This window comes from Osmerus eperlanus, chromosome 11 (genome assembly GCF_963692335.1).
Source record: "Osmerus eperlanus chromosome 11, fOsmEpe2.1, whole genome shotgun sequence".
In the NCBI taxonomy this organism is placed as follows: Eukaryota; Metazoa; Chordata; class Actinopteri; order Osmeriformes; family Osmeridae; genus Osmerus; species Osmerus eperlanus.
In genome coordinates, this window is record NC_085028.1 from 15,355,962 (window position 1) to 15,382,487 (window position 26,526).

The 26,526-nt window shown below is 50.6% G+C and overlaps 2 protein-coding genes across 7 annotated transcripts in view; both read right to left on the minus strand.

The window, feature by feature from the left end:
• Positions 1 to 176: 176 nt before the first annotated feature.
• aplp2 (amyloid beta (A4) precursor-like protein 2) overlaps positions 177 to 26,526 on the minus strand; it is a 45,579-nt gene continuing 19,229 nt past the window's right edge. The window contains exons 2-18 of one of the 6 annotated variants that reach the window (XM_062473880.1): positions 24,448 to 24,621; positions 23,671 to 23,800; positions 18,014 to 18,126; positions 16,446 to 16,672; positions 15,971 to 16,164; positions 15,261 to 15,428; positions 12,693 to 12,826; positions 11,308 to 11,382; positions 10,682 to 10,831; positions 10,011 to 10,139; positions 8,758 to 8,857; positions 7,322 to 7,495; positions 6,566 to 6,589; positions 4,759 to 4,841; positions 3,560 to 3,637; positions 2,667 to 2,822; positions 177 to 1,975 (exon numbers count right to left, since the gene is read on the minus strand). In XM_062473880.1, coding sequence (XP_062329864.1) covers positions 1,874 to 1,975; positions 2,667 to 2,822; positions 3,560 to 3,637; positions 4,759 to 4,841; positions 6,566 to 6,589; positions 7,322 to 7,495; positions 8,758 to 8,857; positions 10,011 to 10,139; positions 10,682 to 10,831; positions 11,308 to 11,382; positions 12,693 to 12,826; positions 15,261 to 15,428; positions 15,971 to 16,164; positions 16,446 to 16,672; positions 18,014 to 18,126; positions 23,671 to 23,800; positions 24,448 to 24,621 — 2,211 coding nt within the window. In that variant the 3' untranslated portion in view covers positions 177 to 1,873. Of the gene's footprint in view, positions 1,976 to 2,666; positions 2,823 to 3,559; positions 3,638 to 4,758; positions 4,842 to 6,565; positions 6,590 to 7,321; positions 7,496 to 8,757; positions 8,858 to 10,010; positions 10,140 to 10,681; positions 10,841 to 11,307; positions 11,383 to 12,692; positions 12,827 to 15,260; positions 15,429 to 15,970; positions 16,165 to 16,445; positions 16,673 to 18,013; positions 18,127 to 23,670; positions 23,801 to 24,447; positions 24,622 to 26,526 lie in introns of all 6 variants that reach the window. The other 5 variants (XM_062473879.1, XM_062473882.1, XM_062473884.1 and 2 more) reach the window with 5 other exon arrangements.
• Positions 18,599 to 23,314, minus strand: LOC134029301 (histidine-rich glycoprotein-like). The gene is made up of 4 exons (XM_062473385.1): positions 23,242 to 23,314; positions 20,652 to 20,703; positions 19,424 to 20,530; positions 18,599 to 18,668 (listed from the first exon to the last, which is right to left on the minus strand). Exons 1-4 carry the CDS (start codon positions 23,312 to 23,314, stop codon positions 18,599 to 18,601), a joined length of 1,302 nt encoding a protein of 433 aa, XP_062329369.1.

Here is a 26,526-nt window from a genome sequence, read left to right on the forward strand (position 1 = left end):
ATGGATGTTTTTGAAATGTCACTCATGTATGAGTCATCGGTTTCTGTTGCTGAAACCGAAAAGTGGAAAACTACAAAGATAAAACGTAATGAATTAAGTTCGATATCAAAAGAACCAAACAGCCGATACAATTATATCGTACACAAAAAAAGACAGGCGGTAGGGGCCTACCAATATGGAAGTAGTGAGTTTATTGATGTGTTCCCTGTAACCATAAATCTGTTTCCATCGATGTCAATCAAATTGTATCACTAATACGCATATAATATTAGTCTCCCCTCCCTACCCCACAATCAAGCAGGCAAGTACAAGATTGAAGCCATTTGGGTGCATAGTGAGACAGTCACATACAGAGATACTGTCACAGGAAGAGAAAAATAGAAAACAAGAAAACAAACTTAAAAATATATATCATATCATTTCATATAAGAACAATGCACACCACAGGTAATCCTCCAGAAAGCCATGATTGCAACATCAACTATACAGGCATACAAAGACAATACTAAGAGAAAAAAACCTAATGATTCTAGGATTCAATTTACTTGTTTGTGCAGTTCTCTACCGGTACAAATACACACGTTTGCTTTGATCAGAAACCAGTTCTCTAAGCCCCGTCTGTCTGCCAGTCTGCACAGCCCTCCAGCTCCAATTAATTATTTTAAAATGACTTGACATGTCTATCAAATATTACTCAAACTGCTCTGTGCTTTAGGACCAGCAAAGCAAACAGCTGTTAATGAAAAACCCATACATCCCAGATTAGTCTCCATTGATCTATTGTATGTTTGGAATCACGACACAGTCAAATTGTTGGTGCAAAATATTTGGTGTGGCGTCTTCACTCGCTGGCTCACTCTGCCGAGACAGGATCAGACCCACGAGGAACTTCCTCAGGGGCAAAACATCCGGACAATCTTCCACAATACATTCAACTATGATCAAACGTCAATCATGGGGATCGTTCGGGATCAAAATGATGTTGTCACGCTGTTACTTAAGTGATGGATATGTGTGTGTGTGTGTATAGGGGATATTAAGGACAGGGCTTTTCCCACTTCTTAAGATGGATCAGGGTTGAGAGCAGGTCTAGTGAGCTGGGGGACTGTGCACACTGACTAGCAGGGGGTCAGCAACACAACTCTGTCACCAACCCATGCATCAGTCAAACTCTTCCCTGGAGAAAAGGTGGAATAAAACATCTACTTTTTATATATATATATATATTTATATATATATTTAAACTGTTTATGTATACTTTGTTGTCGCAACAAAGGACGGAAAGAAAATTTATTTTATGATTTAGTTTCATTATTTTCTCATTTTTGTTTCACCATACATTTTAATTGGTACAAAGAACCATCATTATACAAGCAATCTATTGAAAATAAATCAGGTAAAACATCTATGAGACCATCAGAAAATGGACACTTGTACAATGAGAAAGAAACCAGTAGTGTCTTTGTGTAAGTTATTTGTTGATGGCCACAAACACATTTAATTTCAACCGTTAGCTCGATTTGATTTGCACTTTTGAGAAAGAAAAGAAAAAACAAAATGTTTTACATCTTGATCAGAGATAATGGTATGCATAATTACAGAGTCATTAACTGAATCACTTTTTCCAGAATGTAAAATGTAGATATATCACCTCTTAAAAGAAACAAAAGATCAAAAAGGAGCTCTATAATACAATTGTAGCAGTAGTAGAAGTAGTAGCATTATTTAAGAATTGTTTTGAACAAACCAGTATAGGGCATTTGGACGTATGCAAATGATTTTGACGAGAGCATCTTTGTTATTGGTCAGTAGTATGTTCCCCCCTCTATTGCCTTCTTCTCATTGCCTCCACATCGCCCCCTGCCTTCCCACACTAGATCTGCATCTGCTCCAGGTATTTGTAGGTGGGGTTCTCGTAGCCATGGTTCTGCATCTTGCTGAGGTGGCGTTCCTCTGGGGTCAGCATGGGGTCAACCTGTCCCAGAGGAATGGTGGGTTGGACACAAGACAGGGATATGGGTCAGCTAAACAAGCCAGACCAAGCTCTACTTCCAGTTATTCCAAGATTGTTGAAAGCGGATGACCAACCACACATCAGATTCTAGCTAATGGTAGATCTGTACAAATAGAATCTACAATTTGAACAATTTTGAACCGTGTGCCAACATCACACGCTATCTGGAGAGCATCATCGTTAGCGCACACAGAACAGCTTATATTACATTTACATTTAGTCATTTAGCAGACGCTCTTATCCAGAGCGACTTACAGTAAGTACAGGGACATTCCCCCGAGGCAAGTAGGGTGAAGTGCCTTGCCCAAGGACACAACGTCAGTTGGCATGACCGGGAATCGAACTGGCAACCTTCGGATTACTAGCCCGATTCCCTCACCGCTCAGCCACCTGACTCCCCGTGGAGACCAGGTTTTCGTTTATGGAGAACCCCCAGATGTGTGTGGAGTCAGGTGGCTGAGTGGTTAGGGAATCGGGCTAGTAATCGGAAGGTTGTTGGTTCGATTCCCGGCTGTGTCAAATGACGTTGTGTCCTTGGGCAAGGCACTTCACCCTACTTGCCTCGGGGGAATGTCCCTGTACTTACTGTAAGTCGCTCTGGATAAGAGCGTCTGCTAAATGACTAAATGTAAATGTGTGTGCGTGCGCTCACCTCCACGATGCCATGACTGATGGTGCCATACTGCCTCTTCCTCAGCAGCACCAGGCTGATCACTATCACCGTTGCTATGGCCACCGCGATCACCAACAAGCCAATCAGGGCACTGCTCCCGAAGCTGAAGTCCTCCCCAAGAGGACGATAAGATTCCTAGAGGGGAGAGAGTGTGTGTTTGTGTAGAGAGAGAGACAGGGAGAGGGAGAGATAGATGGGGGAGGGGGACATTTCGATGATTACAGACACACATAATATGCTGCTGTTGTCGTACGACGTACCACACTGGACTAAATTATCTTTCAATGCATTATGTAACGGGCATCTCGACTTAACACATCCACAACAATCTTAGAAGGCATCCCGTTAGACATTACAGCTGATAAAAATAGGTCGAAAAACAATACAGGAAGTTCTAGAGAACAGTGAGAGGTGACGGGGCGACCCAGAGAGGAACAGCGAGACCCCACAGCAGAGACAGTAAAGAGCACCCCGTGTACACAATCCCGAGTAGCCAGTAAACATGTCTCGATGGCCACAGTGTCTTCCGTGACTAATCCCCTACAGGGTGAGGAGTTTCACCGTGTTGGATGTGATGCGAAATGAAAGTGCACGTATGCCGACAGCCAGAGAGCCGCCTTCGGCTCATTCACACACAAATAGAGCGCAAACCCAACGGTTTTGTGTGGATTCACATTCACCAGAGAAGCTGCGCACTCTGTGTACATTCTGGTACAGTCACATACAGTCATGCGTCAACATGCACTGAACAGAAAACGGAATGGAGGATCACAATACGAGGAAGCTGTCTGGTACAGTGTGTGTGAGTCCAGGCCAGGGGCAGGTTTCCTCTGCAGTTCTCCAGAGAGCCCAGAGGAGGGCGCTGTACTCACCAGATCATCAGCATGCATTACGCTGACTCTCTCTGCACTGTAAATCACTTCTTTAACTTCCAGAGACTCATCAATCACCTGTCGACACAGACAGGGGAGCCCAGGTTATACTTACACTCACTTTACGGTGTGTGTGTTTCGGTGGAAATTATTCTGTGTATTCAAACAGATCAGTGACTGCTATCTAATACCATTTGTTTCTGCATTATAAAAAGGGAGAGGGAGGGTATTGTTTTTATCAAGCATCAACAACAAAATATCTCTCTGTTAGGACTAGAGGTGAAAATTGATTAAAAAACGTCCGTCGATTTTGAAACTGAGACCACTAAGCTCAACCCTAGGTTTATAAAAGTGCAGCTTGAATAATTAACTGTGGGTGTGTTGGCGTGGAAACAAAATCAGCAGTGTAACAGCACCTGAATCATCAGTTGTTTTCTAGCAGTTTAAAAAAAGGAAAGAGGATTTGACAATTTTCAATTATTTCCAAAACACAGGCATCTAGCATCACATTTGCCTGTGTACCGAGTATATTCTGGTAAAATAATATCAATAAAATATGCTATGCTACACTCTAAACACTGATTCTTCAGACTTTTGAAACAGTTATTCAGTACATGTACAAAATACCGGCATGCACACAAAACTGTATCCAAACCACGACAGCAACACAAGCACAGTTGTAAGCTTGGTTTGGGATCATGCAAGGCATACTACACACAGTCCATCATCAAAACACATTGAACATGTAAGAGAACTGGTGCTGCTGGCAAATGTAAATGCATGCAATGAATGCAAGGTAATCCATTGACAGTGATGCTTTTTGGTGAAGAAGGGTTGTGATGGCCTTTTAGACGGGAGACAGCTGTAACTATGGCATCATAGTTACTATGGCATCATAGTTACTGAAGTAAAAAAAAAAAAGCTGTGGAAAAAAGTCTCTCACAAATAAATACAATTGTGAGCGTTATGTAAAAGCTGATAAAAGGGTTTCTCAATCCTAACAAGATGTATTTTCCTCCCTGAGCCTGGAGTCTAAAATCGAACAATCTGAACCTAACAAGACTGGTCCCTACTAGCTGCGCCAGCATGATACGGAAGCTGAACAGAGAGGAACTGGACGCGATCAGGTGATCACTGGCGTCTCCTTCTACACGAAGCGACGCTGAGACGGACTACAAAACAGTCTGGGATCCTCTTACCACGTTGTCGCTGATCTTCCCTTTGCTGTTGATGATCCTCTCCTCAGACCCGATCAGACCGTCCAGGCCGGACATCCCGGAGCCTGCAGAGACCAGGGGAGGGCGGTCAGAAACGAGAGAAGGGCCCACACAAGGAGCACCAGGGTGGAGAGGAGGAACGGTGGAGCGGCTCTACGATGCAGCCCTCTTCTCCTCCTTCTCCTGTCGTCCTAGTGCTGTTACTCAACTTCCGCGGTGTGTGGCCTGGCAGAGTAGTGACCGCTACAATAGCCTCACTGACAAGACAGTGCCGTGCACATGGTGCCCTCCAGTCACATGCGCATGACGGCACATCCCTACAATGGCTGCATTCAGTCAGTGTATGGAGGTCACGTAGGTGTACTGTGGCGTGTCGATAGATACACAGGCAGATAGAGAGCACCATAGCCATGGGCTAACACAGCCATGGGGCTGCGTTAGCGTGTTAGCATATCGGCTTCAGCTCAGTCCTCCAGACGAAAGAAGGACAATCGTCCGTAAAAGCTAACATTCTAACACATTGCGTGTTCATGACAAGGAGCCAGGGAGTACAATATTATCGCTATGAAACTCGTAGCTTTTCATTTTATTTTTTGAAAGGCATCGTATCTATTAATACCCATGTCAAATATTCCATGAATAAATCAGGTGAGAAGAGAGAGCAGCTGTAGTGAGCTCCTGGTCTAAGTGACATGCTGAGGAGATCTGTCTGGCCTGGACACTCTGACTCCTGCCAGCTGCTGCTTCTGACACCCTTACAGCAGGATTAGCACAATAACCAAGAACTGTCGGATTTAGCGAGAAAACAATGATGCATGTTTACTGCGGCAGTGCTGGCGCACGGCCGCGTTCTCCGGCTGGCTACAGTACTGGCCGTCACCGCCTCAGCCCCCTGACAGTAATCCCTCCACTATCAGCAGGACAATGTAACACCACAGTCTGGGCTAGCACAATACACCGGGGGGATGGACAGGCAAAAGTTACACACACATCTACAGAGCACAGTCACAGGGGCTTACTGAGACCAGGAGAGAGATGCTCACAGAAGGAAAAGGCACCTGCTATCATATAACATTGATATGGAGTAATAGAATGTGTCATATAATATAATACGAGGACAAGAGAATCAAGGTGGGGCAGGGCCTGTAAGATCGGCGGTTGAAACCCCCCCGAGGTGAATGAAACCCAGATCTGACCGGGGGGAGTTTTCCACTCAGTTTCCCAGAGAACAAATTGGGCCGATTGAAACTTGGCTGTGGGTCATTGGAAACACTGTGTCCCAGAGGGGCGGGGCAGGGGAAGAGAGGGGCGGGGCAGGGGAAGAGAGGGGGGGGGGGAAGGGAAGGAGAGGGGGGCTAATTAAGGGGAGCACTTTGACAAATGTAGAGAGGATGTGGTAACGGTGAAGAAGGGGGGGGGGGAGGAGGAGGTGGGGGTGGGAGGAGGAGGTGGGGGCTGCTGTGAGCTTGTGTCTGGGTCGTTCTGACAAGTCTGGCTCCAGTTCCTAAGAACCAGGTAACGATACTGCAGGGGTGAACATAGAGCCTGTCTGATCAGGAGGCCCAGGTAGGGACACCAGACAGAGGACTGGAAGAGTGAACAGCACGAAGCTGCAGGAACAGAACATGGCCGTGAGTGCAATGGAAAAACATAGCCAGGGAAAAATAGACGATTACAGATTTCAACAAAAGGAAGGATGGAGAGAACAATATATGTAATTCAAGGGATGCCAGATGGGAGATGAGGAACAGGGGGAAGAGAGAAAAAAAGAGGGAGTAGAGACACCAACCTTTCTTGAAGGCACGTGGGGAGTCTGATAGAAAGAAAAAACGGAAAAGGGAAAAAGGAGAAAAAAAGAGAGAAAACCTAGGTGAGCAGAGAAAAGGCTGGATCATCAAGCTGTGTTAAACGATCGAGAGCCCAAGTCCTGCAGGGAAGCTTCCGGGATGAGAGAGAACCCAAATCAAGAGAAGAGCAGTTTCAAAACTGGCCAGTTCTATCAAATTGCTGCTAGGTGCTGGAATGGTAATTCTGTGAAAACTTTGCTTTCAACCTTCCTATTGGTGCGTTCCCCCGCCTCGCTGGATTCTTTCAAACGGTTCAGATCTTTTGTTCGGAACAAACATGTGACATGGGGAGAGAAGCAATGTGTCGCTGGGAAAAACATTTTCAAAGCGCTTTGGCTCGAGCTCCTCGACAGAGCCGGGGGCGTTGTGAGTTTATCCAAACTTCAATGGCGTCGTGTTGAAGGCTGGGCCGCTCTGAGCGGCTTCTGGCTCAGATAAGAACATCTCCCAGGCTCAGACACACTGCTGGCCCGGCCACAGACACTACACACTGGAGCCATCTCCTGCCCCTCAGATACAACAACACCAGCAGTTAAATCGGTGTTGCTGCGTGAAAAGACTCCCTACGAGTAGCTCTTGTGTTTCTTAGAAGGCAGAGTGCTAATAGTGGGCGGGAGTGACAGGGTGACTGTGTAAAGTGGGGCCATTGTATGTGGTGAGGATGTGTGTGTGTGTGTGTAAGGGGTGTGGCTTCTCACCCTCTGGGTCAGAGTGGGACCCCAGGGAGGTGACCTGGAAGGGCCGGTACGGCTTGCCCTCGGAGGCCGGGAGCTCCATGCTCTCCTCGGACGACACGGTGACGTCCGGCTGGGACTCGGAGATGGAGGACAGGAACTGGTCCATGTCAGCCTTCTGCTCCTGGAGGAGCTCGTCTGCAGGGAGGAGAGGGAGGGAGGAAGGAGAGGGAGGAGAGGGAGGAGAGGGAGGGAGGGAGGGAGGAAGGAGAGGGAGGAGAGGGAGGAGAGGGAGGGAGGAAGGAGAGGGAGGAGAGGGAGGGACGGAGGGAGGAGAGGGAGGGAGGGACGGACGGAGGGAGGAGAGGGGAGGGACGGAGGGACGGACGGAGGGAGGGACGAGAGGGAGGAGAGGGGAGGGACGGAGGGAGGGAGGGAGGGAGGGAGGGAGGGAGGGAAGGAAGGAGGGAGGGAGGGAGGGAGGGAGGGGAGAGGGAGGGACGGACGGAGGGACGGAGGGAGGGAGGGATGGATGGAGGAGAGGGAGGAGATGGAGGGAGGAGAGGGAGGAGATGGAGGGAGGAGAGGGAGGAGAGGGAGGGAGGGACGGAGGGAGGGGAAACAGGTGAGCAGACACTCCGACAGCCGTCAACCAGGAACAAGACAGTAATGAAAAGGATGAGCTTCAATCCAATTACACCCCCCCCTCCCTTCACCTCCCACCCCCCCACAGCAATCATCCTAATACCGTAGGAAAAAATCCACTTCTTTAAACTCTAATGGAGTGTGTATGTGTGTGTAAAGTGTGTGTGTGAGAATGGAACAGAGTGCCATTCTCCCCACAGATCTGCAGGTCTGCCTGCTGGATGCAGTGAGAGAGCTGACCCAGTTCTGTCATCAGCTCCTCTTTAATCTGTACTGCACACCGTGTTATGACTCCTTTTATGAACGGCGTCTAAGAACACGCACGCACACACACACACACACGCCAGAGACACCTCAGAGCCCGGCCCGTCTGTCTACAGCTCCTGCTCCCTCAGACTAAAGTAGTCCAAATGCTGCAGTGCAGAGTTTTCTAAATGTAATTGTGCCGGTAGCTTCTCCAGCTGAGGCATTCACAGAACAGCTCCATTAGCCCCTCTCTCCTCCACCTCCCCACCAGACAAACAGACATTTTTACTCTCTGATAATTGGTTAAGTACAGGCAGAGGGAGTAGGCTCTCTATATTCCGGAGAATTATGTCAACATTGGCCTTTGCAAAAAAGTTTAAAACCCTGCGGCATAATAAACTTCCCATCAGCTCGCACGAGTCGCTCCTTCGTATTGAGTAGGAAGAGAACGTTATATCTGGTACAGGTTCAGTGTCTTTCACAGTGCTCTCGCCCTCTTCAGCCCTCCTCCATGCTGAGGCAGAGGCAGAGAATGAGGCGGAGGCTGAGGCAGAGGCGGCGTGACTCACCGATCTGATCCTGGATCTCCTCTTCCACGTTGGGCACCTTGTAGAGCAGGGAGAGGCTCTGGTTCATGCGTTCCTCTATCACACGCAGGTGGGTCATCACCTGGCAGAGGGAACACAAAGGTACGGGGTCAGCATCACATCAGCACATCAGGCCCCAGAGAGACTAGCCGACTCTAAGGTGAGAGGTGACGCAAACCCAAATGACAAAAACAGAAACATGTTATGTAAAGTCACGTGAACGAGTGTTGAAATCAAAGGCGGCACAGCATAAACTGTGTTCAATGGCGACGGCAGGACGAACCAGACTGCCGTCTTTGTCCACAGAGCGAATGCGGTACCCCAGAACCGGCAACAGGTGGCAGTAATGTGCCTTAGTAAGGGAGGATGGGAATAACTGCTGTTCCCCACTGCACCCACTGTTGATGTTTGACAAACAACTTCAGAACAAATTGACATGTTCCAGTGTTAGCGGAGAGATTTGGCTTCAGCAGTTTCCCCTACCTGAGCTAGACGCTTCAGGAGCTTAGGTGAAACAGAGTGACGTTTATCCCTTGACACTCCAATCAGACCGTTATATAAAAAGCCCAGGAACAGCAGATTGCCTGACACAATGGGCGATCTCACCACATACTGTACTCTGGGAGTCACGTGTCCCATCGGCTGAGAAGCAGACCAAAGCAATGGAAATGTTGAGTCTGCTTCGCAGCCGAGCGGAACGCCGAGGCCTCCGATAGGAGGAGACGGAGCTCAGCCAACACCAACAAATAAACAGGAACTAAGCGATGAAAATAAGCAGCTGGAATAAGCCCAGCCACCGTGTTCAGCTTCCCACGACCACCATCAGCCTCCCTGCTGCTCTACCCAGAGTCTCTCTCTCTCTCTCCCAGCCCAAGGTCACTGCTTTCATAGCTAATGGCTGATAGCGTCTATGATACAAACGGTATATAACACACTTGAAAAGGTTCGTCAAAGAGCCTCGCATGCCTGACAAAAGACCATCCAGTTCAATCCTTGGAAGCGGATCTCGGCCCGGCATTATACGAGACCCGTGCAATGCTAATCTCCATCTGGAGCTTTAGTGAATTACAATCTTCCCTCCGGTCAGGCCAGGCTATAGAGAACACATTCACTGCTGCAAGGCTCAACAGCTACACAGGAGCTCCTTGGCAGAGGAAAGAGCACATTTGGACTTCAAAACGTGTCTCTCTGAGAAACTTCTGGACAAGCACACCACACAGGACCACACCACCTACCTGAGACTTCATCTGGGCAGCCTTCTCAGGGTCCACAGCTAGGACGTGCTGGTAGTGGCGGATGGTGTGCTGACGATCCTTGTTCTCTGCACGGACGTATCTCCTGAGGGCCTGCAGGATGCGGTGGGGCTGGGGGAGAAAGGGGGGGGGGGGAGAAAGGGGGGGGGGGGGGGGGGGTTAGACAGGCCAGCGCCCCGGGGCAGTATCTGACTGGCAGGCCATGTGCTGGCAAGAGGATCAAACTGATATTAGATTAGAAGAAGAATAAAACATGAATTGGGGATTATGGACAATGGTTCAAATGTGATTGACTTTGTGCAGGTTGAGGATTTGGATGTGTGTGTATCTTTTTAGGCTGGAGTAATCCATTCCTCTGATGGGGTATTGAAAGTCAACTTAAGACGGCCGCAGTGATGGGATGTCAGATTAGGTAGAACAGTAGGCCATCCTTTCACTATTGTGTGTGTGTGTGTGTGTGAGACAGAGAGACACAGAGAGAGAAAGAGAAAGAGAGAGAAAGAAACAGAGAGAGAGAGACAGAGGGAGAGGAGGTGAAAGAGAAACAGAAGATAGACAAATAGAGAAGTAAGGAAATGGGAACATGGATACAGGAAGTAACGAGAGATCCCTCCTATAACAGCGAGGCCCCGGTGGGGGGCGGGGCTTCGTACCCTGGGGGGGTCAGCCTGCAGGGCGGCCAGGTAGTTCTCCAGGGCGAGGCGACGGCGGTCGTTGAGCATGGCCTCCACGCGGGCCAGGTGGGTCTCCACCAGCTGCTGCTTCTGACTGGCTGCCTCCTCCTCCAGAGACTCCACGATGGTCTGGAAGCGCTGCACACACACAGCAACACACTGAGAGGACCGCCTGCTTAAACACGCACACACACAACCTGCTAAAACCACTACTACTATCAAACACACAGCAACACACTGACAGGACCGCCTGCTTAAACACACACACACACACACACAACCTGCTAAAACCACTACTACTATCACACACACAGAAAAAACTGCCTATTGTAAACTCTCACACACACACGGTCTCTAACACACACTCACACAGGGGTGTCTCTAGGTCTCATTTAGCTTCCCCTCGGCTTATCAGGGGACCGAAAGACTAATTTAAAAGCTTCCTGATTCAGAAACGGAGCGAATGTACACTCCCAGCGACAGATAGGCCAGGCAGGCTGGATAGTGTTTTAATGGGCTATGTGGTAAGAGCTCCAGGACTTGTAAGCTGCCATATCTCTGCTCGCACCCAAACAAAGGGACTGATGGGGGGATCAGTGTCTTACCTGGATCAGAGTCTGCCTCTCAGCCTTGGGCAGGTTCTTACCCTGGCGCTCAGCATCCTCCCACTCCTTCCTCACCTTTAGAGAGAGAGGGAGAGGGAGGGAGAGAGACAAAGGGAGAGAGGGAGGGAAAGAGGGAGAGAGAGCGAGGGAGAGGGGGCGAGAGAGAGAGAGAGGGGGCGAGAGAGAGAGAGGGGGCGAGAGAGAGAGAGGGGGCGAGAGAGAGAGAGAGGGGGCGAGAGAGAGAGAGAGAGAGAGAGAGAGAGAGAGAGAGAGAGAGAGAGAGAGAGAGAGAGAGAGGGAAGAATACAAAATACAGAGAGAAAGAGATAAGTTTATTGTACTTTGGGTCTGGTGTTCATAGATAGGCTATCTATCCAGGGTGTGTACCCAGGGTGTGTACAGTGTTAAAAAGACTAGCGTAGTCTAGAGAAGGATGTGTAGTGTAAGAGTGTAGTTTAGGCTAGTGTAAGAGTGTAGTTTAGGCTAGTGTAGGAGTGTAGTTTAGGCTAGTGTAAGAGTGTCGTTTAGGCTAGTGTAGGAGTGTAGATTAGGCTAGTGTAAGAGTGTAGTTTAGGCTAGTGTAAGAGTGTAGTTTAGGCTAGTGTAAGAGTGTAGTTTAGGCTAGTGTAAGAGTGTAGTTTAGGCTAGTGTAGGAGTGTAGTTTAGGCTAGTGTAGGAGTGTAGTTTAGGCTAGTGTAGGAGTGTAGTTTAGGCTAGTGTAAGAGTGTAGTTTAGGCTAGTGTAGGAGTGTAGTTTAGGCTAGTGTAGGAGTGTAGTTTAGGCTAGTGTAGGAGTGTAGTTTAGGCTAGTGTAAGAGTGTAGTTTAGGCTAGTGTAGGAGTGTAGTTTAGGCTAGTGTAGGAGTGTAGTTTAGGCTAGTGTAAGAGTGTAGTTTAGGCTAGTGTAGGAGTGTAGTTTAGGCTAGTGTAAGAGTGTAGTTTAGGCTAGTGTAGGAGTGTAGTTTAGGCTAGTGTAGGAGTGTAGTTTAGGCTAGTGTAAGAGTGTAGTTTAGGCTAGTGTAAGAGTGTAGTTTAGGCTAGTGTAGGAGTGTAGTTTAGGCTAGTGTAAGAGTGTAGTTTAGGCTAGTGTAAGAGTGTAGTTTAGGCTAGTGTTAGAGTGTAGTTTAGGCTAGTGTAAGAGTGTAGTTTAGGCTAGTGTAGGAGTGTATTGGATGCTAGCAGGAGTGGGGGAAAAAAATCGATTCACATTTGAATCACGATTCAGTCTCCTACCGATTCACAAATGTAAAAAATCTTTATGAAAAAAATCGATTCATGACCCCAAGAATCGATTCTAATCGAATCGTGAGGTACCAAAGATTCCCACCCCTAGAGGCTAGTGAAGGTGTGTAGTACAGGTGTGTAGTGCGGTACTAAATCTCCTCACTCTCTCCATGTGGTTGCGGTGCCTGATCTCCAGCTGCTCCTTGGCCTTCTGGAAGCGGCTGTGCTCCCTGTCATCAGCGGGGGTCTCGAAGTAGACGTCCACGTCGTCGGTGGGCTGAGGAGTGGGGGGCACAGCTGAGGAGAGACAGGAGGGGCTGAGTGGAAGAGAGGCACCTTCACAAACAGGCAAGCAGACAGACCGACCGACCAGAGACCAACCAGAGCCCACCACAGGTGTGCAGACACAAGCAGACGATACATACAGAGGAGACAGGTGGACTCGCAGAGAGACAGCTGAAGACAAAGTGAAACCCACACTGAGGTTTAGAGAGTAAGATTCCCCACACGCAAAGCATCTCGTCCCAGAAACCCCTCCTCCAACCTCTGGAACTCTGAGAGAAACCAGGGCTCGACAATAACGACAGTTACCAGGGCTCGACAATAACGACAGTTAAACTAGCAACTCACTGGCCCGATCGGGCCACTACAAATTATTGATTGAAAAATCAATAATTTGTCAATTATTCGCATTGTAAAAGTTAACATCCTTCATATGTTTTGCTAAATGCATAAATAACTTCAGCTTGTGGGGCGCACAGTTGGCAAATCAAGAGTTGAGTAGTGAGTGACGAGTGGTTGTCAAATTGTAATTCTCTAATCTCCATACATTTTTAACAACTGGCGCGAGACAATAAAGTGACGATGGCAGCAAAGTAGAGCTACGAGCTTAAACGGAAGCATTTTTATTTATGGAACGAAGATGCACTGTGTCGTCTGTTGTATGTTCCCGTCTAAAGCAGACAAAAGTGGATCTTTTTACACAGGCACCGACAATTTTCGAAAACAATCCCTGACCAGCCATGCTAGCAGACAGCACCTGGTTTGCGTGACAGCTAAGCGGATGGTTGACAATCCATCTTCCAGGCCGTTGACCATGCTGGTCAGGAATTAAAATGTAGATGCCCATCGTGTTATTGCACGACTTATAACAACGGCATATCACGTAATTAAGACGGGCCGGCCGTTCACCTCGTTCCCCCAGGCTATTGAACTGCAGCAGAAGAATGGTGTCGACTTGGGTATTTAGTATCATACTGATGAAATGCTATGGAAGCTTTTATATATTAGCATTGAGAGACCAGAGGTTTCAGTTTCAGCCTGACAGAGTTGTGCAGAGATGGCTGTCAGCGGGGAAGAGAGCACGTCATGTTTGAGGTTAAAAGTCAATTGTTTTGCTGACTATTACCTTTTTATTTTTTATCACTAGAAATGTGATTTCATTTTTGTTATTTTTATATCCAGGATGTGTTTAATAAATGGTTAAACATGTTAACAGAATAACACAACTTAGAAGTCTTTTGTTTTGTTGTAACAATGATAAATTACAACTTTTGGAGGGGGGGCCAGTAAAAATTGTCTTGGGGCCAGTAAGTTTCAAACCCACTGGCCCGGTGGGGCCAGTGCCAAAAAATGTTAATGTTGAGCCCTGGAAACTGACAAGTCTTTCCTTTTAGATTTCTCTCATGCTGCCATTCGAAATCTTCTGACAGGCCGGGTCTTATAACGGGAAGAGAGATCTTTCTGTCTGAGAGATCAGACCTCAGGACATCTCTTAACGTCTATCTTAATATATCTTTGGGCGTCTCTGCTGGCGGCCTCGTTATAAAAAAGAAGTTGGACTCTGAGTTTCGGCTTGACAAAAGAATCAGTATCAGAAGCAGCGGGAACCCTAACAGCTGAATCATATAAACAATATGCTGACTCCAAATCCAACTCCTCCACACCGTCACCCGCTTCCCTACCTAGCCCACCATAGGGAGTCAGGTGGCTGAGCAGTTAGGGAATTGGGCTAGTAATCAGAAGGTTGCCGGTTCGATTCCCGGCCATGCAAATGACGTTGTGTCCTTGGGCAAGGCACTTCACCCTACTTGCCTCGGGGATAATGTCCCTGTACTTACTGTAAGTCGCTCTGGATAAGAGCGTCTGCTAAATGACTAAATGTACCTCCACGGAGCGACTCAGCAATAAGTTTCAAAACACGGACAAAATGTCCTAACCGCTACCGCTGTAAATGATGGATGAGGCTCCTTCCGTGGTCTTTCCGTTTTCTCTGGCGCTTGTCTAGAGCAGAGAGAGGCGGGGCTAAGGTGGACAGCAGGAGGACAGATCGCTGACAGACAGGCGGGAGCATCGGAGGAACAGGGAGGGGAAGGTCTGAACACAAGGCGAGCGGGAGGACAGGAAGACAGGCGCCCAGAGCGGTCAGTGTTTGGTCAAGTTAGTCTGTATGCTGCTGTGGACAGTGTGCAGTTGGGAAGATGAGGAGATCAGTCAGGAGGGAATATTTTAGAGGGCTATACAGGGGTAGCTGTGGTGAAGGTAGCCATGTTAGGTTGGTTAGTGTTTACATGTGAGAAAGAGGTGTCGTTAGATGAAGCGTATTGGTCTCGGTGGTCCTGTTAGAGGCGAGGCTCTACGGCTAGTGTGTCTATTGCAGCAGAAACAGAGAGAGGGAGAGGGAGGGAGGGAAGAGGAGTCGTCCAGCCGGACTCCGTCGCGTGAGACTTACTCAGGCGCTTGCACACGGCCATGCAGTACTCCTCGGAGTCGAAATTGTTGCGGTTGCCGGCGCAGCCCCCGTACACGAAACGAAAGCACTTCTTCTGGCTCAAGTCGAAGTGCCAGCGGAACATGGAGGCGCGGCAGGGGCCCGTCTCTGCCTCCAGCGCACACACCGCTGCCGGGGGACATCCGTTAGAGCATCCGCCCACGAGGGGCCACACCTCCGAAATAACCCTCCTTCATTCATTCACAGTCAAACCTCTTTTGACTGGAAACCAACGTCTGCCACCAAATACCTCTACAGTGTTCTACCACAAGCATGTTCTACCTAAAGCATGAATTAATTAGGCATGGCTATGAATACAAATATATAAAACATTGGCGGTATTGTTCATGTTTATAAACGTGGGGTAGGATGAGGCCAACATGAAACCTTCAATGGCAGGAATGGAAGCAAATGCCGAAAGCAATAAGCCTCGATTCCTGCTGAGTGCTGCTGCACAGCACAATAGTTTCGGTGCACCGAAGGAGAAGATCTTCACGGACGCACACACTTATCTAATTACGGTCTGGCTGATGGGAGAGAATCGGAGGTAATCGTCTGTGGTGCGAAAAAGGGGTTGATTGCATTTGTACTTGAGAGGCGAGGTGCCTGGAGAGAAGGGGAGGAGAGGGAGTGAGTGAAGGCTGAGGATGAGAGCGCGCGCACACACACACCTTTCACCTCCTCCAGGGTCTTGTCCTCGTCCTGGCTCTCGGGGACGCGCTCCTTGGCGTCCTCCTCCTCCCGGTCGGCCTCCTCGTCCTCGTACACGTAGTGGTACTCGTCCTCATCCTCCTCGTCCTCCTCGTCCTCGTCCTCCTCCGCCGGCTCCTCTCTCTGGGAGAGCTGCTCGTCGACTGGTGCCTCGCTGACAGAGGCAGAAAGAGATGGAGGCACGAAGGGAAAGACGGAGGGAGAGGGAGGGAGGCAGATATAGAGGGAGCGAGGGGAAAGGTAGAGGAGATTGAGTGAAGGGGGGGGGGGGGAGAGGGCGAGAGCGAGAGGAATGATTTATCAGATTAGACAGAGCAGCTGTCATAGGTCAATGTCATGACACTTTAATTTATCCAGATGGCCAGTGATGCGTGTCCTCGCACAAGCGTCTGAGACCACTTGCTCAGCCTACGCCTCACACACACACACACACACCTCTCCTCTACGGGCTCGTCTTCATCCAGCTCTGTCTCTTCAATCTCCTGGTCCTCCTCCTCATCCTCCTCCTCCTCCTGGGACGTCAGGGCGGGGGCAGCGGGGGCGGCGGGCTCCCCGGGGCGGGACGAGGGGCAGCACACGTACTCGGTGCCGTGGAACTTGTCGATGCCACAGGGCAGCAGCATGCCGTAGCTGTGCAGGACCATGGAGCCCTTGGCACAGGCCTGCGAGGGACCAGGGGAGGGGAGGGGGGAAGAGATAAGGAATATTAACGATTCCATGGAGCGGAACTGAGAGAAGAGGAGGTTCGCAGTCCTCTCTGCTCTGATCAAAATCAGCCCCGGCTTCCAGGAGGAGCGCTCATTAGAGTTTACAAAGCTTGGCTACAATAACAGCTATAGATAGATTTTACTGTCACCAGCTGTCACAGGAACTAGACCTGAAAATAACACCTAGACTGGGGAAGATATAATGTGTTATGAAGTGGGATACATTTGCGGAGCAGAGCGTCGGGCCTAATGTTGCCATCTTTCTAGGCTGTGGCCCCAGCCTGGCCCTGGGGGCCCGTTGGGGATCTGGGTTCCCGTCGGGGATCTGGGTTCCCGTCGGGGATCTGGGCTCCCGTCGGGGATCTGGGCTCCCGTCAGGGATCTGGGCTCCCGTCAGGGATCTGGGCTCCCGTCAGGGATCTGGGCTCCCGTCAGGGATCTGGGCTCCCGTCAGGGATCTGGGCTCCCGTCAGGGATCTGGGCTCCCGTCAGGGATCTGGGCTCCCGTCAGGGATCTGGGCTCCCGTCAGGGATCTGGGCTCCCGTCAGGGATCTGGGCTCCCGTCAGGGATCTGGGCTCGAAGGTGCAGCCAGCCAGGAGGGGGATTAGCTGTCGAGCAGCCACAACACTAATCTGATTAGCTGCTGAAATGTGAGGGACTCACAGAATGAGCCTGGGATCAGGAGGCACCTGAGACTCTCACAGACAGGTAAGGAGAGAGAGCAGAGAAGAGAGAGGAGAGAGAGGAGAGAGAGCAGAGAGAGAAGAGAGAGAGAGAGAGAGAGAGAGAGAGAAACAGAGAGAGAGAAACAGAGAGAGAGAAACAGAGAGAGAGGAAGTGAGTGAGGAACTAAGAATGAAACCAAAGGAGAGAGAGAGAAAGTAAATGAGAGAGACTAAAACAGAAAGAGAGAGGGGAACTAGAAATAAAAGCAAAAGAGAGAGCGTGGATAGGTGGAATCGAAAATGCTGATCCTCTGATTTCACATGGAAAGTTCAACAACAACAAAAAATCCCTCCGACAGAAGGACAACTGTGCCCTTGCCCGAATCTCATCCATTAGCTTGCTATCTCTGAGATAGTGTTACAGTGAAACATAGCTTCACGGCTCCCTCCTCCTCTCTCCTCCTCCCTCCTCCTCCCTCCCCCCTCATCCCCCTCCCTCCTCCTCCCTTCCTCCTCCCTTCCCCCTCCCTCCTCCCCCCTCCCCCCTCCCCCCTCATCCTCCTCCTCCCTCCCCCATCCACCCTCCTCCCCCTCCCCTTCCCCCCTCCCCCCTCCTCCCCAGACCTTACCTCCTTGGCAATTCCGTGCCACTGCTGGTGGCTGACGCACATGTCCATGCGCTCCTTGTGGAAGAACTTGCACTTCTCGGGCACCAGGAGAACGTCGCTCACGAACTCCCCCACTGCAACGACAAGTCACACAGCCAGGAGGCCCGTCAGAGCGGGCCGCAAGCCCCTCTTCGCCGCCTCACACCGGGTCGGCAGCTATTGTGTTCCCAGAGGCTAAAAATAGGACTAAGAGACGAGACAAGTGAAACGGGGCACGCATCAATTATTCATGGTTGCCTGGGACCTTTGAGTTTCCTTGCGTGGAGATTACAGGACGGCCATGTGACAGTGGAACATCTGGACCTGCACCAGGAGCGGACCAGGAGTCCACCGCAGTCACCTCGACAAAATGGCGGCCCTGACAGAAACCGTTTTACACCGCGACGCCACTTAGACAGGCGAGAGTCCCTCCTTTGAAGTTCCACCACTTGCTTAACATTACTCACTTCCTAGATGTTTTATTCATGCCATGAGGTAATTGGAAGCAGAATAGAAAATGAAAGACAAAGCTGTAAAAATCAAGACGCTAGACCCTGCCAAAAGGCTTCAGGGCCAGCGTGACAGCCTGACATCTAGCATGGAGGACAAGGCCATGACAGACATGGAGCGCTCACAGCTGACAGGTTGGAGAACAGACAGAAACACTCATCACAGAAAGACTTCCATCCAGACTAAAGATGGAGAGATGGAAGGGCAAGGAAGGGAACAGGAGGGGAGGGGAGGATAACGACTAGTCTGAACCCTCCGGAGAGGATGGGAAGAACACAATGGAGGTTTAGAACTTCACCCAAGACTGGGAGGCTTCCTAACGGGTCATTTAGTGGTTCACCAGAGCCCAGGCCTGGGGCTGCTAAGGACCACTTCACACAGGTCAGCCATGGAGCCAGCAGCGGGGGAGCAGCCGGGGGGAAGCAGGAGGAACAGGAGCGAAGGCAGTGTTTTGAAGGCAGTGTTTTGAAGGCAGTGTTTTGAAGGCAGTGTTTTGAAGGCAGTGTTTTGGAAAATGAGAGGGTAGGCAGAGAAGGAAGCAGAAAATAGCAGAAAGGTCCAGCTGCTTCTCATCTCCACCCAGGAGGTGCAGGGCCGTGGGGTGCTGCCAAGACACCCCCTCCCCCATTCCACACCTCCTCCGTCTCCCCCTTCCACCTCCATCCCCCCCCCCCATCTTCCTCTGGGCCAGAGCGCCCTGGGTAGAGCACCTCAGACCAGAACAGACCCCCTCTACAGAGTCTCTGAACCACAGCTCAGGTTATCCAGGGACTTCCTCTCAAATGCACACACGCACAAACATGTACCCAACGTGTGCGGACACACATGCGCACACACTCACACCCAAAATATGCACCCCCCCCCCCCCCCCTACACACACACGCTGCCCTAGCTGCTGGGTAGGAGCAGACGGCCTGCGCAGTCACACTGCAGTGGGTGATGGATGGTGGAGCAAGAGAGCAGCTGCTCCTCCTCTTAGGCACTGCAGTCTGTGTGTGTCTGTGTGTGTGTGTGTGTGTGTGTGTGTGTGTGTGTGTCTGTGTGTGTGTGTGTCTGTGTGTGTGTCTGTGTGTGTCTGTGTGTGTGTCTGTGTGTCTGTGTCTGTGTGTGTGTGTGTCTGTGTGTGTGTGTGTCTGTGTGTGTGTCTGTGTGTGTGTCTGTGTGTGTGTGTCTGTGTGTGTGTGTCTGTGTGTGTGTCTGTGTGTGTGTCTGTGTGTGTCTGTGTGTGTGTCTGTGTGTGTGTGTCTGTGTGTGTCTGTGTGTGTGTGTCTGTGTGTGTGTGTCTGTGTGTGTGTGTCTGTGTGTGTGTCTGTGTGTGTGTCTGTGTGTGTGTGTCTGTGTGTCTGTGTGTGTGTGTCTGTGTGTCTGTGTGTGTCTGTCTGTGTGTGTGTGTGTGTGTCTGTGTGTGTGTGTGTCTGTGTCTGTGTGTGTGTGTGTCTGTGTGTGTGTGTGTGTGTGTCTGTGTGTGTGTCTGTGTGTGTGTCTGTGTGTGTGTGTCTGTGTGTGTGTGTCTGTGTGTGTGTGTCTGTGTGTGTGTCTGTGTGTGTGTGTCTGTGTGTGTGTGTCTGTGTGTGTGTCTGTGTGTGTGTGTGTGTGTGTCTGTGTGTGTGTCTGTGTGTGTGTCTGTGTGTGTGTGTCTGTGTGTGTGTGTCTGTGTGTGTGTCTGTGTGTGTGTGTGTCTGTGTGTCTGTGTGTGTGTGTCTGTGTGTGTGTGTCTGTGTGTCTGTGTGTGTGTGTGTGTGTGTGTGTGTCTGTGTGTCTGTGTGTGTGTGTCTGTGTGTGTGTGTCTGTGTGTGTCTGTGTGTCTGTCTGTGTGTGTCTGTGTGTGTGTGTGTGTGTGTCTGTGTGTGTGTGTCTGTGTGTGTGTGTCTGTGTGTGTGTGTCTGTGTGTGTCTGTGTGTGTGTGTCTGTGTGTGTGTGTCTGTGTGTGTGTGTCTGTGTGTGTGTGTGTATTTGAATATGTTCTCTTCTCCCCCATTCGATTCACCTCTGTGATGGTTCGTCCCCCTCACCTCCACACCGTGTGAGACCTTCACCAGACTCCCACCCTCAAGGTGACCAGAGGACCAGCCTGCTCCAACACCCCCCCACCCCACCCACCTCCCCCCACCCGCACACCTGAGGAGCGGGCCTGACAGGGGCACTCTTCCCCGTCAGGCCCGCTGGTGAGAGGGAGATTACCAGAAACACAGGCTGTTACGTGACCAGCTCTCAGAGCTAAGTGGGATTTGTTTTTAAATGCAAAACATACTGTAAAATCGCCCATAGAAACGCAACGCCGATTTAGCACAGTTGACATGTTTTTGTACTTAGTCTTATCCTTTTCAATTTATACAAACCTGTGACACACACACACACACACACACACACACTCGACCTCGAACACGCACCGCTCGAACTACCTACTTGATTTAAGACATCATTAAAAGAAACGCTGGAAAATTATCCCGGCCCGTCAGACAAAGACATTATTCAACTAGGATTATAGAGTCGGGGAACAAAAGCCACATTCATGTGAGTCATTGTTACAGTCTGACACGGGGGGATTGTGACTGAGGACCCGGGCGCTAACACGGGTCTAGAAAGCAGTGGAACTCTGGCCTCTCTATCACACAGTCCCAGTCACAGCATCAGCATTCTTATTAACCTGACATGATCTCTCTCTTTCCTTCTCTCTCTCTCTCTTTATTTCTCTCTGTGTGTGTGCAGATTCAGCCACAGTTCTTCAGGTCATGCTGCTTCCACCTAAACCCCTCCCCCCCTCCCCCCTCCTCCCCCCTCCCCCAGTCTATTACACGTCCATTTGTCAGGTTGTCTCACCTTATCCTACTGTAATTACTGTACACCGCCTGCCACGCCTGCTGAGTCCTCACAATCTCCAGCTCATCTCAGAATGCTAATGTCTGATGAATAATTCACCCCCCCCCTCCCCCCTCCCTCTCGACGACGCTCGCTGCGAACCAGAGCTGTTGAATTATGGGCCGCGAGCGTATGATGACAAACGTGGGCTGTGCGGCACGCAGCATATGATCACAGTCCTCCCAACCCTCACAGGTCCACTTACACAACAGCCTTGGCTCCGGTTAGCTGCATCTCTCCTCCTCCCCGCTCCTCCTCCTCCCCGCTCCTCCTCCTCCTCCCCGCTCCTCCTCCCCGCTCCTCCTCCTCCTCCCCGCTCCTCCTCCCCGCTCCTCCTCCTCCTCCCCGCTCCTCCTCCTTCTTCTGCCTACCTCGAACCAAACTTTGTTATGAAGGGTTTGCGCTAAATGAACAAATGTCACCCAGCGCTCCCTGGCTGCCTACAAATCTTTGTGTCGTCATGTCCTCGTCTCGTCAGTAGACCATGATGACAGCCGGGCGCCCCAGAGAAGAGTCAACTCTGCTGATGATAGGATGCCAGTACACAACCATGGCAGACCCTCTACCATGGATCACAAAAATGTGCAGGAACAGGCAAAAAAAGATTTTAAAAAAAAAGTTGTTTTTTTGTGCCCAGGAAGGTAATGGGATTTTTTAATTAAGAGAGAGGAAGCACTGTTGCTGAATCATAATGAAGGGGTCCTGATTATTAATGGAGGACGGTCCGAGCCCAAGAGGAAGGATGGATGGAGAACAAAATGGAGGTGTGAGGAGGGAGGGAGTCTCAGAAGACGGAGGAGAGACACTAGTCTGCCATCTCGGATGCACAGCAGTCTCAGCTTTCCAGTTTGACCAGCGTACAAGCAGAGTCAGCGGATCCCCTGCAGCCAGGTACCCGCCGCCACCGCCCCCTCCACCAAACCAACGCTAGCCCATTTCACAGTCCACCGCCGGGGCTAATGGCCTTTTTCATCCCGCAAAGCGGCACAGCTCAATCAACACAAGGACATGGTGAGATACGGAGGGCGGAAGCAGGGAGGACCAGAGAAGAAGAGTGGAAGGAAGGAAAAAAAGAGAGTTCTACTGAGAGGAAAAAAAATCTACAAGGACAAGACTTCTTATCTGTCTACATCCATCTCCTAGACGAGAGGAACAGTAGTAGAGGATGGTGAGTGAAAGGTCAGAAAGAGAGAGAGAGCTAGGGCAGAGGGAGAGAGAGAGAGCTAGGGCAGAGAGAGAGGCAGAGAGAGAGGCAGAGAGAAAGGCAGAGAGAGAGTGAGAGAGAGAGAGCGAGGGCAGAGGGAGAGAGCTAGGGGAGAAAGAGAGAGAGAGAGAAAGAGAGGGAGAGAGGGCCCGGTCTTGGCCAGGAGAGAAAGACAGCCCTCTTTGACATTTAATAGAGCCCGGCTGTGTTGTCGTGGCTGATTACGGTGGAAGCTGGCGGAGCGAGGAGTGTGTATGACAGGCTGGCCGAGATGAGGCGAGGGGAGTAATTCAGCAGGCGGGGCCCCCTCCTCGCAGACCAGCCTCCAACCGCCCCTGTGTGTCAGCCTCACTTTATACCCACTGTCTGAAGAGGCCAAAATAAGATAGTGCTTTATTGCTCAACAAGGCTCCCAGCAATAATGCCAAATCCCTCCGCACCCTCCACCCCTCCTCCACCCCCCCTCCTCCACCCCTCCTCCTCCACCCCTCCTCCTCCTCCACTCCCCCGCCTCCCCCGCCCGGCCATCCGTCGTGAGGGATGATAGCCATCATCCAGTTTGGATCTGATAAATCTGCAGCTTAAGGCCAGGATTAGTCAATTAAATCCGACTCCAATATTTCTCCTCGTTACCTACGCCTGTGGCTAAGCTGGGCCACTGCTCCCTTCATCTCCATCTCCAGGCAGGGAACACATCTCAGGGAACACATCTCGGGAGTCAGGTGGCTGAGCGGTTAGGGAATTGGGCTGGTAATCTGAAGGTTGCCAGTTCGATTCCCGGCCGTGTCAAATGACGTTTTGTCCTTGGGCAAGGCACTTCACCCTACTTGCCTCGGGGGAAATGTCCCTGTACTTACTGTAAGTCGCTCTAGACAAGAGCGTCTGCTAAATGACTAAATGTAAATCTCAGGGAACACATCTAATTTACATGAGAGGGGACAATGGCTGCACCAGAAACGCAGTGTCATTGAGGCCATTCCTAAGAACCTTTCTACCTCTCGGACGAGCGAGTCAGAGGGGCGGAGGCTACCCCCCTGGCAGCAAGCGGAGAGGAGGCGGGGCTTACCTAAGCACTTGTAAGGCACCACCAGGTGGGCGTGGCCTTTGCACTGCTTCTTCTCCTTCTTGCACCAGTTCTCGATCCTGATGGGCTGGTTGGCCTCCAGCACGTTTGTGATCTGTAGTTCAGGGTACATCTGTGAGGAGGAAGGAGAGAGAGACAGAGAGAGACAGAGAGAGAGACAGAGAGAGAGACAGAGAGACAGAAACAGAGATAGAGAGACGGGAAGGAAGGGAGAGTGTGAGAGGGAATAAGAGGCAGTGATAAGTGGAGCTCAGGCAGCATGTGCTTCTCCATGCTCCGTGGTCTCCTGCACCCATCTGCTCCACCGTGAAATAGCACCCAATCTGCACCCCACTCAAACGCCATCAAAAAGTCATCAATAAGATGCCACCCAGGAGCTGGAGGACGGCACAGCACAGGAAATCCGTGCTTTCTTTGAAACTGCAAGATAAGCCCCCGGTGATTGATGGCAGCAATATTTGCAGCGTGTCAACGTTTGCAGATACAAGGTGCAGAGGAGGGAAAGGAGAGTGATGGGCTCTGTATGCATGGCGGGGGGGGGGGGGGGGGGGGGTCTTCTGTAACCAGCGCTAAACTCCCTGGCACCCTCTGCAAATGAGTCACAAGGTCAGCCAGCTGTAATAAGGATGCCATCACACTGATATGGGCTCGTCAACCTCAGTCTGCAGTGCAGCGGCGGTAGCGCCCCCTGCAGCGCCCCCTGCAGCGCCCCCTGCAGCGCCCCCTGCAGCGCCCCCTGCAGGCAGCCCTGGTCCTCACCTCCTGACAGTACTGCATCACGCCCTCTTTGGTCTCCACGCAGCTCTTGGTGCCGGAGGGGTCGGGCTCCCAGCGGCCGGTCTGGATGTTCACGTGCATGTTGAGTTTCCCGCAGAACATGGCGACTTGCGGCTCCGCCACGGCGAACCCCGTGCCTGCGTTGGCTGCCAGAGCCTGGGGGAGGAGGAGGGAGGGATGGGGGTTAGTGCACCCACTCATTACAGAGCTATAAAACCTGTGACTGCAGTGCTATGGCTGCCTGGAGTCTGCCAGCTCTCTCACTTGTCTCATAAAGTCAGTTATTATGAAAGCCAAAGACTGGCAAGACACAGTAAAAAAAAGCAGAAAAAAAAAGCAATTTGACCACACAGAGTCCAGGAGCCTACCTCATGTCTGGGGATACTCTTGGATAACTGTTAAAAGAAAAAGATGGAAAAACTAGAAAAGTGCCTGTCAACACCTGGCAACTAATGATACTGAAAACTAGCCTGAAAAAGCACAAAGGACCCAGACAGAAACCAATTAAATTTAACTTCTCTCTGACGCTCGGAAATGCGTGAAGGAGGTTAGGTGAGTAGTTCGCGTCGATTTGTGTGTCTGGTTTTGCCCCTGTGCACTCGGTTTTGAGATTTGGCAGCCAGTATGATCTCCCCATCTCTGTGTTATTGTACACTGCAAAACAACTCGACCCTCACCTTTGACCACCCCCTGCCCTCCCCCCAAGTACATCAGCCCATGGGTTCCAAAGGAAGAGGGCAAGGGAACCAGGACCCCCCATCCCCCACCCCACGTCCTTCCTGTCCTGATATGACTATTGTCATTTACATGTTTTCTTGCAGTTCCTCTTTCCGCACACAGGAAGCAGTGACTGAGTTCAGACACCAGACACTATCATCCTGTGCCAGGCTACACTGGACCGACACTGTGGAAGACCACCGTCTAAGATACGCAGTATAATCGGTTGTTCTCCTGGATTAACCCGTTAAGGAGTAGCGTCACACATATGTGATCGTTCGAAAGCGGGGCCCACAGAGTACCGTCACACGTGTGATTCTGAACATTCCAACCGACTATTTTCCGATAGACAAAATCTATATGACAAACGCTATAGTATGGCTTCAAAATGTACAATTAGGAGGCTAACAATTAACACTAGCAGGTAGTAGCATTGCTACGAGTATTATGCTAGGTTGCTAGGTAACGGAAGCTAACTAAAACTAGCTAGCTTCCGTTTTGGAAAAATAACTCACTCTGGTGGAAGCGTCGGGAATATTTAGAACTCACTCCTTATTACAGATAATCTGGAGCTCTGTCAGCAAGTCTCTGGTCACATGACAGAAACACTTGTCGCTGTGGTTGTCACGCCACGGGGAACTCACGGGGAACAGACAGACAGGCAGACAGGCAGACAGACACACACACAGACAGACAGGAAGCACAATGTCTGTGCCAGAGGCAGTGACTGTGTTCTCAGGCTGAGTAAACAGAGTCGGTCCTAGGAGGGGTGGGGGGGGGTACAGCTGACTAGCACTGCAAGACAAATCAGATGGCCACTCTTCTAGGCGGAGAGATGGGGCGTATGGGCGGACTGAGGAATCGGTTTGACTGTGTGTGTGTGTGTGTGTGTGTGTAACCTGGTCACTGCAGTCTGCTAGGCTGATAATAAGAGCAGAGCAGAGAGGGAATACAAAGCACACACGCACACACACAGAGGACTGGGCTGTCTCTTTTGCCTCATACAAACACATGGAGGAACAGCCTTGGCTGACTGATCTGGAACTCTCCCTCCCTCTATCCCTCCCTTTGTCCCTGAATCTGTGTTTGTATGTTCAGCCACCAGCCTGTGTATCCGTTTGTTCTCCTCCCTCTCATTCCTTTGTGAGGTCAGCCCAGAGGGGAGGGAGTGAGAGAGGGAGGAAGGGAGGGAGGGACGGAGAGAAAAGGAGAGGGAAGAGAAATCCAACAACATCAGGCTAACTGCGACCAGACCCTGTGTGGCCCACACCACAGGCCAGTAGCCCGGCGAGGCCCAGGAGATCCACCACAGGCCAGTAGCCCGGCGAGGCCCAGGAGATCCAC

Coding starts and splice junctions, on each gene's coding strand:
- LOC134029301 (XM_062473385.1), bottom strand. CDS start 23,314: ATGTGTTCCCTGAGATGTGTTCCCTGCCTGGAGATGGAGATGAAGGGA. Junction 20,531..20,651: donor CCCGCTCCTCAGGTGTGCGG/GTGGGGGGAGGT, acceptor GAACCATCACAG/AGGTGAATCGAATGGGGGAG. Junction 18,669..19,423: donor TACCCAGCAGCTAGGGCAGC/GTGTGTGTGTAG, acceptor CCAACCTGTCAG/CTGTGAGCGCTCCATGTCTG.